General features: G+C 41.2%; 1 protein-coding gene across 7 annotated transcripts in view; it reads right to left on the minus strand.

Annotated features, from left to right (window-relative positions):
• LOC126858377 (dachshund homolog 2) overlaps positions 1–17,161 on the minus strand; it is a 182,947-nt gene that overhangs the window by 141,799 nt on the left and 23,987 nt on the right. For 5 of the 7 annotated variants that reach the window (XM_050608639.1, XM_050608644.1, XM_050608643.1 and 2 more), the window contains exon 2: positions 1,239–1,286. The exons of the other annotated variants lie outside the window; for them this stretch is intronic. In XM_050608639.1, the coding sequence (XP_050464596.1) occupies positions 1,239–1,286 (48 nt within the window). The remainder of the gene's footprint in view (positions 1–1,238; positions 1,287–17,161) is intronic. 7 annotated transcript variants of the gene reach the window in all.

The raw sequence follows: 17,161 nt of genomic DNA on the forward strand, positions 1-17,161 counted from the left end.
AACGAGGATAAAGTGACTGCGAGTGTACTCTCGTACAGTGACTTTGCTGGTCGCGAAACGTTCATCGTGTCTCTGCCGTAAATGAGTATTTGCCTTTGTGAATAAATAAAATGCATTACAAAGTTTCCGCGAGTTGTTCGGGAGAGGCGAAGAAGCGGTACATGAAGACGACAAGGGAATTGCATAGGTAGAAAGTTTGTTTAGAATCGGAAATAAAATTTGTAATTAGTCTAAAGAGATAGTTATTAATATCTACGTTAACATTCATTTATCGCGTTCAACTTCTATAAGAAGGGCAAGAGGATGAAGGGCATTGGCGACGAAGGGAAAGGGAGAGAGGAAAGGATCGAATATACAGAGCAGGGAGCAACATCTAAGACAATGAGATACGGGCCTTTGGAGTAATCCTCCGGTCTTCCTTAGCGTATCGACATTAATTCCCTTGCCCCCAGCTTTTAACCGGAACAGACGCACCCTATAATAGGCAAGTTGGAATCCAATCTGCAAGTTTGCAAATTCGATTCGGCTGTCTTCAGCGAGAAGAGAGCGTCGAACGAGCGAAGCTCTGCGCGAGATGCGCCTCTCAAGCGTGAACCTTACGACGCGTGTGCAGTAATCGATGCACGACGTCTATGATGCCTTTGGACCTGGTCTTTGGCGCAAGATAATCGTGACATATGTTTATTCTATTCTTGGACCATCGAATCTCCACCGATATCAAAGTCGCATTAGCCTCATTTTCGAAGAAAGCGCGATGAAACTGAAGAATGTCAATGACCGGCTCTTTGTTCGAAAAAGCATTCCCGATCTCGTGTCATTGTCCTCGTGCATTCAACGCAAATGTTAATCTCACCGACGACCTTTAGTCAATATAGGAAGTTACAACAAGCATGCTTTATAGTCGAAAATCTTTATAAAAGATGTTAAATTAGAAAGAAACTTTAATTAATAATTTTAAGGAAAAACCGCCGCAAATTTGGCACTCCCATTCGAGAAATCAAATTTAAATATATAACATAATTAATTGTTGATTTTATTTAAATTTTTGAAAAATTTCTTTTGTTATGGTATTTATTATGAGAATATAGAAACATTTTCTGTATACATTTTTCGAGCAATTTATAGGAATAAATAACGCAGAATGTTCAACTGCTGCATCATTAAAAATTTCAATTTTTAGTGATATATCTGTGATATAATACCTTGGCATTAAGATAAAAAAATAATTTATCACTTACCGGTACGATGTAATGCGCAACGACGGAGTCGAAGAATACCAAGTTGATCTGTAAAATACAAATATATTTAAATTATATAAAATAATGTCCAAAATAATTAATATTTCGAAAAATAATTATTGCACACCATAAAATTTTTATTTCTCTCTTTTCCCTTTAAAAATATGTTTGATAAAAGAAATTACAGAATTACCCCAACAAAAATTTTATAAACATTTATAAAATATGCTAAATAGATGCTTAATTTTCTTATATAAGTAATCTAAATAATTATAAATCTAAAAACAATATTGAAATATTATATATATATATATATATATATATATATATATATATATTATATAAAAAAATTAATTATTAGAAATATTTTATAAGTATTTTAATTACTTCAAGTATTTTAAAATAAAATCTAAGATATTTTATATGCACAATAATATAAAATGAATGACCGCAAAACTAAGCAAACACTTAATATAAATAAAACACATAATAAATTAACTAAACCTAAATTGCTCATCCTATGGTTACTTTATCATTGCCCGATGCCTCCCATCTCCTCTTTTATTTTTTCTTTGCTGCTCCTTCATAACATTCAATATCCATTCGCGAAAACTCGATCAATTATGATCGCGCGAGCATTAATCAACAGAATACAACGATTGCGCGGCATTTTATATAGCACTCCCGATATTTATCGCATCCAACTTGCACTTTATTTTATATTGTAAAAGGTGAAAAGTAACAATTAGAAGAAACTGCGACGTATTCGGAAAATCGCGCGATTAAATTTACTCAATACTATCTCTGCTGTTAATTAAATAGTATATGCATGCGTTTTACAACAATTTTACTGTCTCATTATAACAGAAGCAAATAGATATACAAGTTAAAATCAAATATACATATAAGGTGATATCTCAGAATATATTTTGTCATCACTTTGGCAATTTGAGCGATATATTTGGAGCAATAGATCGAACAAATCGTATAAAAGATGCGTTTCAACAGATCACTGATGTACAAGTGCCAGATTTATGATACGCGAATGATGCATTAAAATAATAACGTTAACAGTTATGCGTATTAAACGTAATATGTCGATTAATCAATTCGATTTATTAACTCGCAAAGTTTTGTTAAGGACTGAAAAATTCCAAGGCGACATCGGCAATTTTGATGCTGCACGATATAATCAGCAATCGTAAAAGTTATTAGTCACACGGTTTGATAATCTCAAATTGTAATAAACATAGAGAATGATTATTCGACGCGATCGTACTTGGAGAAATAATATAATGTTTTATTATTACTGGCCATTAAATCACGTAATATTCTCCGCAATAACAAGATAAAATAGTTGATATCATTTTCGAACTTTTCAGTCATTAACAAAACGTTGCGGATACAAATCGAATTGATTCAAATATTATTATTATTAACGCCGAGTACTAGAATATTTATTATTGGCGTTTTATAATCTCAGCGCTTGTACATTGGTTGTCTATCGAAATTCATGTTTAATATGATTCTTTCGAATTTAATGCTCGAGTCGGCAAAGGTATATCTTGCTAATAATTATCTGTGATTTTTTAACTTGTATATCCATTCGCTTGTATTATATATCGAGAGATAGTAAAATTCTTGTAAAATGCGTGCATATACTATTTATTTAACAGAGATAGAGATTGTATGAATATAATCGTGTGATTTTTCAAACGAATCGCAGTTTCGTCTATATTGTGATTATCCTCCTGTTACAATATAAAATAAAATGCGCTTCGTGTGCGGTTAACATCGAGAGAGTTATGTAAAGTGCCGCGCGATCGTTGAATTCTGTTAAAGAGTGCGTGCGCGATTGTAATTAATCGTGTTTTCATGAATGTACTATGTGAATGCCATAAAGGAGCAGCAAAGAATAAACAAGAGAGAAAGAGAAGATTCCGGGAAGACATCGAGTTTTGGAATAACCATGAAATGAGCAATTTAAAATTTTGTTAATTTATTATTTATTTTACTAATAAATTAATTGTTTGCTTATTTTCGTGGCTCCATTTTACTATGTCACTATATCACTATGTAAAATAATATATGCATATAAAATATTCTACATTTTATTTTAAAATCTCTAAAGTACTTAAAGTACAAACAAAATGTTTGTAATAATTAATATTTTTAAATAAATAAATAAATATATATATATATATATATATATATATAATATTTCAATATATATTTTGTTTAAGATTTACAACTATTTAAATTCATTTATATAAAAATTATGTACGTTTTATTTGGTATATATTTTATAAAAACTTTATATATATATATATATATAAATTTTTTTTCAAAATTTCTCTATAATTTCTATTATTAAATATTTGCTTGTCAAAGAGAGGTAATAAATATTTAATCGTGCGCAATAATTATTTTTTAAAATATCAATTACTCTAGACATTGTTTTACATAATTTAGATATATTCGCATTTTACATCAACATTGTGTATGTTCTACAACTCCACTCTTCATCATCTCACACATCCCGTAAGTGTTAAATTATTTTTTATCTCGAGAGAATAAAATATTTATATTATTTATATATTATATTTGATACGAATACGCAAAAATTAGATGGTTAGTCTCTATTTGTGAATTGCAAATTCTGAATTTATTCTTCCTATCTAGCAGAAAGTAATATTAGAAATGAGAATGCTGAAAACATTACATTAGCTCCGCTTCTAAAAAACGCAGATAACGAATAAATAAAAAACATCACAATCGAATTTGATTTCTCGTGATGAAGGTAGCAGACTAACATGAAGAAATAAAAGGAAAATAAATTTTGCGATCTATAAAAATCGTTGTCCTTATATATTCATTATCTGCGTTATCTCGGATTCGGCAAATGTTTCGAAGAATATCACGTATACAAGCGTATTGCAGGAGTTAGTATTCTCGACGGAGTCGTGTATTATTCAAATTAGATTCCTCGGGTTGAGCGGCGTCGTAAGGTTTGATATAAAGCCCAAATAATTCTCCGTGAGGCGGTAGCGTGATGTAAGTACAAGCAGTGCCGTCAGGGGAATCCTCGAGTCCACCAGCAGCAGCAGCAGCAGCGCACATCGCGAGAGAAGGGCTCATATAACCGACGATATATATCAACATCAGCAACGGGCCGTCAACCGGGAAAAGTTCTCGCGGAAGATAGCGACGTTGAGTCGACTCTTGTCACACCGGTGTAACTTCATATATACAGTTGTCTCTCGCACATTGATCTTGATTACTCGTCGGGTTAATAAAGACCTTCGAAATAAAGCGAGTCGCTCCGGGTATTTATATCGCTTTTATACGAAGCCAACAGGGAGATAAATCAAAGCAGCTCGTGTGTTTATTTTATTTTTTTTTTTTTTAATATAATAGAAAAAAGAAGAAATTAATTACTTTTCACGCAGCTTTTTTCACAAAAACTCAGCAATTAAAGGGTTAATGTGAATGTCGACATCGAAGCGACATGGTTCAACTCGATAAAAGCCGCGAACTTTATTGAAACTTTCTAAATTTCCCGAAGACGGCACCCTCGTGGCAAAGTGCGCTGCGAAAGCGGAGAAACGCGGAGCATCTTACCCCTTGCGTTCACATAAACGCAATAATTCGGAGTGGCGGTTCGCAGGGGTCGAGAAGAGGAAGGAGTTGCCGGGGTGGTTGGCATGCGCGTAAATGTAGTTATAAATAAATCTAGAGGCTCTTAATGTTTGCCGTACTCCGCGGAAGCGGCGGTGGATCGTAGTGAAGGAGAAATTCGGGGTAAAGAAGAGGCCAAGAGAGAAGGAGCGGGAACACGGAAGAAGATGGGTGGGGAGGGGGGAGGGGGAGGAGGAGGATGGACGATAAGGGCAAGGGCCCGAAAGGGTAGAAACCCGAGGGTTATATATGCTAGGATCCTTCGACTCGCTTCTAGAATACTCGCTAGGAGAGTATTCCTCTCTCCGTTTATGATGTAAAGAATTAAGCGGCTGTCGTCGGAAATAAACACATCGCGGGAAGATCGATGTTCCACGCTTCCTCTTTTACGGCGCGAATTAATGACTATCGCGGATGTTAGGCGGGGAGATTGAAATTAGCGGTGTTCGCCTTCTCTACATGCATACAATTAAAAGAATACCTGTGTGCACGCAGCGCACTGCTTATGCCCCCGTCCGTCCGATTGTCGGCCGAGTCTTTTAATTTCTTTTCCTGCGTGGCCGCCGACGATCTCGTTCTCGGATAAGAGGGCACTGTATTACAGCGCATTCGCACGGTAGGCAAAGAACTCGTTACTTCGCACGCTCTTGGAAACGGTGTTGCAATCATTCCGTGAAGAACGTAAACGAATGAGCAAAGACGATGAATGAATCTTCTCGGACAATTCGCGCGACGTAATATATAATTTAATACATATGTTTTCGTTTTTAGAGCGACATTGTTTCTTGATGTAATGTATGTAAATTAATCACAATCAAAACAAATACATAAATAGGCATAAGGAGCGCGCAAAACATCAACTAGATAACATATTATATTAAATTTTATTATATTATTGCGACATTTTGTTTATATATTTTCGATCCACGCTATTTCGTTATTTATTTGTTAAGATTTGCGGCGCCTACAAGTTATTTATTTATATTTTTTTTATAGTTTTACGAAATTTCAAGATTTCAAGATTCCAGAGAGAAACGAATCTTAGACAAGATAAAAATGAACTCTCAATTTGTCGTTAATTTCGCGGTCATTTGTCGCGATAAGTTTTTCGCCGCCGTGGATTTCCGCGCTATCTATTCCCCGCTCCGTCTCCGGATATCCGAAGGCATAACAAAGGGCGCCCTCCTAGTGAAATGAGTCGCGAAATTGTTCCGGTGGAATTTATCAATTTTCTTTGAGGGATTCTAATTGTACTAATTTGTTGGCCTCCCCCTGGGAGGGCACGCCACCGACTTCGCGGATTCGCCGCCGTCGAGGGGGAAAAGGATACGACGGAATCCGATCGTTTAATCTCCAAGATCGCTCTCTTTCCCGCCCCTCCGCTAACGCGGGAGACGTTCGCTGGAGATGTATATACGTTACATACGATATCCAAAGACGAACGAACGCATCTCTCCTCACCTTCAGCCTTCGGCGGAATGCTGATTCAGTCTAGCGTGAGTGAAATGGGTTGCTCGTTTCATCTCCGAAATCATCGATCTCCGATCTTCTCCTCGAAGAACTACCGCCGAATTTCCACTCGAAGGAAACTTCACCCCGCGTTAAATGCAATCGGACGTAGCGTCGAGTGAATCGAAAAAAATAAATCACATCTAATTAATTTTACAGGCCCCTCTCTTCTTCATTAATTATTATTATCGATTGCCGGGGATAAACGAAACGTGATATCTAACTTTATTTAAATTGTTCTTCCGCCCCCTTCCCAGTACAATATTGTATAGCTTGCGATCGGTATTTTGACACGGACGTGACGTCAAGCGTTCTCAGGTCACACATTCCTAGCTTGGTGTTGGAAAACATGCGTGAGAGTGCACGAATTAGATGTACCAGGATGCATTCACAAGCTATATGTAATCTCACGTTGTTTTTAATTGATGCGCTCTGCATTTCTGTGCCAGTGGCGAGACCGTGCCTACTCCGCCCACATCGCGGATATTCATGTGGTAATGTTACGAATTTATCGCGTCTTATTATCTATACGGACCACGGAGAGCTCATGCTCGCTCCATATCTGCTTTGTCTCTTTCTCTCTCTCTCTCTCTCTCATCGATCTTTTTCTCGACTTCATACCAAAGTTCTCTTTTGCTCTTTCTCATTTAAACGTACATCTTCATCTTGCTCTATCCCTTCTTTTCGTCAATAATATATAATATTACGTCTTTTTCAAGACATTATTTATCATCTAAATATGTCAATCTTTCATGCGCGCTAAAACCTACATCTTATCGTATGATTAGTGGCCGCTTGTGCTCACCGTAGTCTTTCTCGCTTTTGAATTTTTCCTCTGGATAATAAAGCGAATGTAAGACGGAAATAAGAAGAAAAAAAGAAAAAATTCGCAGGAGTGCGACTGTGCGAGGTTGACGCGAGGCGAGATAAGTAGAACTCGGCCGTAATTAGCGTTACTTTTGCAAAGTTAATTACGAGGAGGATTCCGCCGTCGGCGAGATTCGGGAAGAGGGAAGACGGGAAAGAGACAGAGAGAAAGAAAAAAAGAGACGGGACGAGAGGAGAATGTGAGAGATGATCTTTGGGAAAGAAAGAACCCGCGGCCAACGAGGAAAAGAATCGAGAGCTCGGGGCTGATATCAAAGCGAGGCAAACAATACGGCGAGATGCTGATGCGATTGTATTACGGCTAGTGGATCGGCGATCCATTGTCTCGTCACGTTCTGCCCACTCGATTCCTTTATCTCGATCCCCAGAATACTCGTATCGTGTCATATCGAGTGAGCATCCATCGAAAGTAGCACGCTCTCTCGTCCGCGCACCCAGGGCTTCATCGTAATACGAAATCTACCGGGATGCGATACAGTTACACGCATTCGCACGCATGCATCGTATCGGTCTAATATGGGGGCGTGCGAGATACAAAAAAATGCGCTAAAGATATTCAATTACCGATCGATCGTCGATTCCCTGTCGCCTCCAGATAGACGGAGCATGAGATATTAAGCAGATAATGGCATCACTTCTCCGATTGATCGTATCTATACGATTCCATCTCTCATATTATAATGATAGGAAATAGACGCGTCACGATCCGAATCGCGAGTCGCGCGATTTATTCAGCGGTATGTAATTATATACGGGGCGCGTACCGTAATTATATGATAAATCCAAATGAGCGGCGGAGACGCGTGGCTGTGCGCGGCTAAAATAAATGAAACCGGCGTGAAAACAAAATTGGATACACACGATCCGGCTGGAACCGGAGTCGCTGGCGGAATTTATTTGTTTTTCATTCAAATGGCCTCATCTCGCATTTATGTATTCCGTGATATTGCACTTTTTAAACTCGCCTGCTTTCATCGCGCGCGCCCCGCTGGATATTAAGACCTCCGGCAGCGGTGTATTAGTCGTATAAATTTACTTCGAATGACGTTGGATTCTCGTTCTCCGCACCACGGTACATACAACGCCCCTCGAACCATTTCTCTCTCTCTCTCTCTCTCTCTCTCTTTCTTCTTTCTCTTTCGCTCCTTCCGCCACTTTGTGGCGTTTCTCGAGCACGCTGTATAACGACGATTTGTATTAATTATAGTCGCCTCGCGAAATACTCGAGAACGACGATTAATGACGCCGATGCATCGCGCGAGCGTATACAAATAAGCTGCTCGATTATTTACATAATTGGCCTTCTCTCGCGCGTCAGCTGATCGCCATTCGTCAATCTCGTCAGAAAAAAGCCGGCGGAAGAAAGTCGACTGAAAAGCGCGCGCAACGCGAACGACGGATTTAAAAACACATCGATTTTTATAACGACAACGAACGCCGCGTGAGAAATATGAAGATTGGAAAAAAAAGTGTAAGTGGTAATAAAAAATTGGAGGAGAAGAGCGCTCGAGAATGAGTGGCGGCGCGAAAGGGCGGCGGACGGGTGTTGCGGAATAATTGGTCCGAAGTATTTTTTAATCGAAGCCGAAAAAATGTACACGGCGGCACAGCAGTATAGAGTAGAAGCAGCGACTACGAAAAAAAAAAAGCGAGAAACGTGCGGATGGATCGAGGGTGAAGGTGCAAGAGAATGGGCAGGCGAACGAGCGGAAAGATGAGAGAGAGAAAGAGAAAAATACCGAGAGGAAAAAGAGAGAGAGAGAGAGAGAGAGAACGCGCGAAAAATTTCCCTACCGTTTAACTGTAGGCGTTGCTCGCGTTTTTAATCGACTCCCCGGCGTACACTCTGAAATTCCTTCGGTTAATTACGCGGATTTCCAATGCATCCAGACCCCGTGGAATTTTTACGATTGCCTGACCGCCGCCCTTCCTACCTATACCAATGGAGGTGGGATTTGTACGACTGAAATATTCCAGGGATTTAATTTTATAAATGACCATCCTGTCCCTGCCGCGGGCTGACGATCCTTGCTCGATCGATCACCTCGGCTCTTCGCTATTTTCTGTCTTTTACGTTCCGTACGAGACACGAAGGGTTGGCTCACGTTACGCGATGACTTTCGTCGAGTGTAAAAAAATGTCGTTGCTTCAACTCGGTTAATTTTTCAATTTTCTCGAAAAGTTAATTACAGCATACATATGTAGATTCGAAAAAATTGTTCAATCCGAATAAATCCCAACAACATGAACGAATCACGAGTCGACGATAAATAAATCGACGTCGAAAGCATATGAAAAAGCGACCGGAGGAATCTCAACGTTATAAATAATTCAACTCCTGTCCAGGACGAAATATCGTTTCCCTCGCACACTTCTCCTTTCCCTATCTCGCCAAGTTCTACGCGACGGTCAAAGGGGAACGTAATCTTTTCGCGAAAGGGTTTTCGCGAGAGCACCTGAGAACCAGGCAAAAGTCTTCTCCGACACCCCCTAAATACTTAATTCCATTCTCGGCTAATTGGACAGTTTTATTAAGGGATGCATATTTCAGATGGCGTTTTTATTATGTCTATTGGGAGCGAAGCGCGTTTTCTCGCCGTCGACGACGCAGAGAAAAAAAAAAAAAAACAGAAGAAGAGAAAGGCAGAGAATCGCGTCGCGATGCTATGTATAGAGAAGGGTTGCCGTTAGGGGTTGCAGGAATTAGATTTTAACCCCTTGAAAAGTATTAGCACGCTCGAGAGAAGAGAGATTCTCGGATAAAGAAAGAGAAAGTATAAGGGAGGAAGAAGGAAGAGGGAGGGAGCGGGGGAGAGGGCAGGGTCGATGCGAACGCAGCCCTTTACTCCCGGCCTTTACAGTCGCCCGCGGTATTGTCTCGCAGATTAAAGTAAAAGTGTAATTTTTCGAGAACGAAGACCGCTTTTATGCCTTATCTTCTAACCTTTTCTTTCTTTTCTTCCAGGCATTATATACTATTATATTAGAAGGAAAACGCATAGTGATTTAGTCCTCTGTAATCTTTTTTCAAAACTTTATCTCGATTTTTTAAAAAATTCAAGAAAAATATTTCTATAATTGCGTAAGTTTATAATAAAAATGGATTTAGTATGAACGCGAAATGTATGTTATAAAATAAATAAATAGTAATTCTCTTGCCAAATTTTCGCCCACAGAATGAACCTCCGGTAAACTTGGGTCGTCTCGTTTCCAAGCAAATAAGAGAATCTTTCAAAGATTCCGAGTAAAGAAGACTCGCGCGATCGAGGAAGGGAGGAGATGGGCTGTGGTTGTACGCGCGTGCACGGCTCGTATAAATTTTAATAAGTCTCATTCGCCGACCCTTTGAGCCCGACGAAATGAACGAATTAAAAGTTTCTCTCGCTTTAGTGGTCTCGCGGTTGACATTTTGTCGCGCGGCATCATCTCGCGGAATTGCTCAACTTTCGCCGTTTCGAGAAAAAGTGAGCGCGCTGGCCCACGGAAATTCGCCAAGAGCATTCTGAATTACTCATGTAGAGCGTCGCCGGATTATTGAAGGGAAGACCGAAAGGAATATACCGTACGCGTGTGTTCTATTAAAGTAATTTTAGGTCGTATCGCGATCTTACGTCTCCGACAAATCGAGAATAATTGAAGCACGGTTAAAGATACTTGAGAACAAAATTAAACGTTAAATCTTAGAGATTGGAACTGTGCGCGACATATCTTTAGATATATCTTGATATTCGCGCGATACGAATATCTTTGGTTAATGCGAAATTAGATTGGCCGCGTTCTCGTATCTGAATACACGGTGTAAAGTAAATCGGCGAAGCGACCCCGGCACGCGTAACGCTCCCTCGTTAACCCCTTTCCCTTGGAGTGCATCGTCTTCTGCCCTCGCGAATCCGAGGAACCGAGTAAGATTTCAATTAAAACAACCCCCCGGCAAGGCGAGGATTAGCTGTACGAATCCGTTCCACAACCCCCCCGGCGCAGGCTCGGTTATGACACGGCATAAATATCAATGTAAATTATCCCGGCAAGAGAAGCGTCATGCGCGGAGGAGAGATCGCCAAGACGCCACGCGGACTAACGCGGGAGGCCTTTATGAACGCAATCATCGCGCGATTTTGCATTTATGAGGTTTAAATTGGCACCACCTACCGTCGCCTAGTTCCGCATCAACTCGTTCCCAATTTTCCATACTCGCGATAAGACTGGTTGTATAAAGCGCCGAAAATGATACGAATAATTAAAATTAAAAAAAGGAAAAAATCACATGGTATTAAATAACAATTATAATGTGAAGACGAGGAAATGAAAACGAAAGAGATGCGTAATGGAATTAAATTTTTGCCAATAATTTTAATTTTCCTTCGCGTTAAATTCAAGATGGTATTCTGGACGCAATATGAAGATGGACTATAATAACTACAGAAAATGCGCGATCGGAATATACCGGGTATGCGTAGACACGTTTACTCTACTCGCGTTACATAGCGATACATTACGGGCGGCACGTCAAATAATAATTTTCCCTACGGAGGCAGGGTAGAGAATCGCAACTGCGCTCGTTCGAGTCGACGGAAAATCATACTACGAAATCATAATTAACGGAATTATGTCGGAGGTAACCCGATACGTTTTCGAGTGGAGGGATGTAGTCGCGAGTGAAGTAACAGTCGAGGGACGAGACGGCGAAGAGAGACGATGTTTTCCAGGGGGCTACATCTAAGAAGGGTTGTGCTCGTCGAGAGACGCACCCCCAGAGCCGCGTACATACGCCAGCACGCAAGCACGCATATACTCACGCACGCATTCGCGACGTAATGAACGTGAAATTAAACGACGCGCTTCCGCGCTCGCGCGAGCCGGGGAGATTGAGTTTTGCTTTATTCAGGAGGTTTTAATTATACAATGCCTCGGCATATCGGCGGCCGAATATCGCTCTACACGCTCTGTTTCGAAACATTTCGAGAAGTCGAAATAATCGCCGGTTAAAAATGCGCCACGTCGGAGAAATCCGAGTTTAATATGCCCATCGTTGGCATTCCTCGCGGTGAAAATAAATCTACGAAGCGATGATAAGTGTTGGAAGAAAGACTACCGTTTTGTATAAGAGAGAGATTATAAGAATTATATATAATTTTATACTATTCAATTGCGCGCGACTAAATGGACAAAAGTTGTAAAACTCGAACATTTTTTTCTAGAGATCAATTCATCTGACATCCGCTTTAACGCACGGAATGCGGCTAACTGATTGCTCGATTTCTCGCTCGAGCGTATTATTGCAAACTTTCATCTACGACAAATGTTATGTTATGTATGTACAAGGAAAAAGAAAGAGGCATTTTTTTCTACTTTTACATTCACATCTTACAATTAGAGGACAACGTGCGAGGGAGAAACGTAGAAAGTAAGTTTTACAAAAAATGCACATTTTACGTGTGACGCATAAAGCAAAGATGTATAAAACATAAAGGGAAAAATAAGTCTCATATTGAATTCGGTAACAGAGCGATAATAGTGACGTATACGCGAAAACGCGTTTTGAAAGGAATCATCGGAGGAGAAGAGAAACTCCGTTTGAAATCCGTATCCACTCTCGTGAAGAGCCGAGTTAGGGCGTAGCGAGAGAAAACACAGATAGATGAAGAAGACGAGAGAAAAAGAAAAAGAAGAAGGGGGTTCTAGACGGGAAAACGAAAGAGGGCCAAGAGGGCGTTAACTGAACTTTAATGGAGATCATAGATAAAACGTTCTGGCGGACGTTGAAAGAACTCTTTGACGGATTACGCCTAAATCGTATCTACCTCCTCTTCGCGTCTCTGCGCCGTCAAAAGAGAGAGAGAGAGAGAGAGAGAGAGAAAGAAGGAAATCGCTATTGTGTATACCTGAAGAACTTACAAGTCGGCAGCGAGGGGTCGGTGGGTAGCTAAGGCTAAGTGTTATAATACCTGAAACCCGATGGACTTACGAGAGGGGAGGAGATAGAAAAACCGACGAGAGAGCGCGAGCGGGAGGAGAGACTCGCTTACTACCGTGCGAGAGAATATTCTTCGGAATAACCGGGATTTCAAGTCTCTCTAGTCTCTGCCCTTTCCTCTCCCCCTCTCCGCCCCGGGCTGCCTTTTGTCGGTGGCGTTTGGATCGGTATCGTTGTCACGATCTGCCAGACCCGACTCCTGGATGCAGCATCGCGTCGGTTGCGGCCGCGACGTGCAAACGTGCTTGATTTCACCCGGAGATTCATACCGGCGATTCCGGATAACGGAGTTGAAAATTTTATTACACCTGTGATAGCGCGATCAAGGAGTAAGGAAAGGGGGAAACGTTAAAAGATCGCGCACCGCGCTTCGTTTAGAGGCGGATTTAATCTCTCGTCTGTGTGCGAAGATTCCTTCCACCGACATTTATTATGCGCAGATAGTTGGCGAATATTGTGCAAAGACCGGCCGTTTTATTATCCTTATCTCGTTGAAGAGCTATAACCGCGTATTAAAGGCGCGCGTTGGTATTCGGGAAACTGGGTCAAGCGGATCATCATTCGACCGCGGCAATCTTGTACAGTTTTGTTAAATATTTACAAATTTTTCATCATGCACATTAACGCAATGTTGAATGAGGCACGAAGTCGACATTCAGTATTAAAGAAGGACTAATGTCTCGAAAAAAATTAATATACAATTTTGCTCAACAACTTATTTCGTTATTCTCTACGGATATACATGTATTATTCGGCTTACGGATAAAAGCTGCGACTTTGTCACTCTGTCTCTTTATGCGAAAAATCGGCAGGCGCGACCCTACCAGCTACGCGGAAAAATGTCGCATTTTTTCCGCCCCTGGCAAACGAGAGATTTCCGACACCCTCTCGGGCGGAGGAGTGCCGCTACGCGTACTTTTCGCCCTTTTTCCCATTCTCTCTCTGTCTCCTTCTCTCTCTCTCTCTGCATTTGTACTCGCGTTGGTCGAGAGGACGAAAAAGGAAGCGAGAACGAGAGCTCAACAAGTCGAATAAAAAGCTCATAAATAAAGAGGAGGAATTCTCCCTTGCTCTCTCTCTCGAAGCGCCCGGTTGCCCGCGCCGTTTCCACCCTCTCGCATCCCTCGCAGTTTCTGCGAATGTCCCCGCGGACACCTGTTGCTGTTGCTCTCCGCGCGGCGACGACAAAGAGAGAAACGTAGAAACGGTAATCGGCGATCGTGGAAGCGCGAGCGAGACGCGACGGGGAGGAAATTGGAGCTATTCGACGTCCTGATTCCTCCTCACTGCCGCCGAGTGTCGACCGAGCGCGATCACGCGTGCGATCCTGCAACACGTCACCGATCCACCCTCGACGAGCTTCAACCGAATGTGTTGGGAACGGAAGGAGGTGAGCGTGACGCCGTGAATAATGTCTCTGCGTTTGCCATTCGCTTTGGGTATTTTCGTGCGTGCTCTTTCCGACTCCACGTATCGTATATCATTCCGTTTCAATTTATCTCAACCGTGAGAACGAGATTCTACAGGTTGTACAAGCGTAATATAAATGTGTCCTTTTATTTAATTTCATATATCTTACAATTTTTTTTTCTACTACATAATTTCTTTAATTCGCGATTTTTATACGTATAATTGAAATGCATAATTTTTTATATTTCACGCGAATAAATTCTCTTACAAAATTTCTCAGTATTGTTTCATGATCGTTTTGAATATTTTAAAAGATTCGACATGTATGCATACGAGCTGAGAATAAAGATTATGCTTCCAATTAACGTGGATTGGAAAGAGGAAAAACAAAACGCAAAACTCTAATTTTGTTCACGAGCTTTATCAGAATGTCATGTCCGACACCATGACAGCACACCGCAAGCGGGGCCACGGGTATCCGAGGCAGCTGCTGATTTGTGATAAATGGAATCCGGGGAACGCGACAGGAGTGGGAATAGTATGCCCGTCGGGTCGTCCCGCTAATTACGGGGTGGCCTCGAATAAATTACAACCGAAAACTCGTTTTGTGTATCGCCGTATTATAATTCCGTAGCGTCGCTCTCGCTGCGGGCAGGAAAACGAGAATTAATCCAAGAAGCACAAGCAGGGGTATCCGATATTTTCGTCTCGACCTTTTCGACGTGTACGAAAATATGCGAGGTATTTTATTTCCCAATATCTGCGCGAGCGTATGGGGACGACGAGTCGTCGTCGGATGTTTCAATTCCGGACTCACCGCGACCCGATCCCTCCCCACCCGACAAATTCAATCGAACGCCGAGAAGATCGCGTTCAAGGTCCAGTTTTCCCTTCCATTGCGCGGCCGAAATGATTTTTCCAGTAGCGTCGGAAAGACAAATTGAGAAAATGATGAAATATATCCAACTGACTTTCGATCCAGCCAAGACGTCTCGATTTTCTAACGAAAGCAATCTTATACGATTTGGAAGGCGGAAGTAATTGCCCGTTTTTTTTTCTCAGAACATGATAATAAAAGTCGGGAAATAAAAGAGACGAGATCTTGTTGGCGAGATAATGAGGTCCATTTGCAAGGATTAACTCTGCGAAATTGGACCTCTTTTAAACGTTAAACAGTTCGCGTCGGAATAATAAGACTCTGACATTATTCCGTATCGAATGCGTTTTCACTCTCTCTCTTTCTCTCTCGCGGGGAGACGAAAAAAAGGAAAGAAGAACGAGACGAGAGTTTTGTCTGCACAAGCGCCGGCTTTTATCCGGCTCGCCCGGTCCCTCGGGTATATAATATTCCGGGTATATAACCGACGCCGACTCTCGATTACAACTTTTTATTGCATTTCCATTTCATCTCTCGCCCAGCCGAGAGCAAGGAGAGAAAAGTCTCTCGCGAGCGACCGGGCACCCCGGAGTGAGATTGAAACGAATGCGTTTTAAACACGATTATTGCGCCAAGTCTCGGGCAGACCCCGGGGAAAGCGGACGTTTGCAATATACGTTTGTGACGCGCGCACGTCACGATGAGGTCTTGCGACAACAATTTTAAACAGAGCGAAATCATTTTACGGGCAAATATTTTTTCAGCATTTCTACGCGCTAATTATATATAGGCACAGAGATAATAATATGTAATCCAGATAGAAGAGCAGTATCAAATTTCACAAGACGAGCCAATTTTATTTTAAATCTGCGAAATATCGATGCGCTCAACATCGCTTCGTATTCTTCGATAGCATCTAGGTCGCGAAAGTATAAAGGAAATGTACGTAGATAACGACCAGTTCGAAACACCATCGCATTTCGAGATAATAAAAGCGAAGAGGCGGAACACCCGCCGTGTCATGCCGCTATTATTTATTGAGTTAATCTTGGGCAAACACACACACACACACGCAACGGATACCATTTCTTTTTCGTTCATTCTTTGCTTTTCCCTCTCCTTCTCCCCCGTTCCGTTACTCGCCATAGACGTACGAGGAGCACTAGAAGTTTCAACGCTACCGGAAGCTACGATGAGATAGCGCTAAGGGCAATTTGTCGGAGCGAAAGATATAACGCGCGCGCGCGTGTGTTCCTCTCGTCCGCGAGGCAAATCAGCTGGTCGAGCACACGCGCTATTTGATGCGCACGCGTGATTCCGCTGAACAACGTTGCGGGAGTTTCTACGACATGATTGATGAAACATATCTCACGGCGCGGAAGAACTGGGATCGTGAAATCCAATGGTTGGAACAATTCTCGCGCTCAGAAAAAGAAAATACCGTTCAAAAGTAATACAGCGTAATACATATATCAAGATAGAAATATTGTGTTACCTTTTTTTTTTTATCTATATTTTATATAGTGTTCGTTTGTCAAATTCGAATAAAAAAGAAATAAATATCTCGTAGACAGAAGGATGACAATA

The sequence above is a fragment of the Cataglyphis hispanica genome, chromosome 25 (assembly GCF_021464435.1).
Source record: "Cataglyphis hispanica isolate Lineage 1 chromosome 25, ULB_Chis1_1.0, whole genome shotgun sequence".
NCBI classification, from domain to species: Eukaryota; Metazoa; Arthropoda; class Insecta; order Hymenoptera; family Formicidae; genus Cataglyphis; species Cataglyphis hispanica.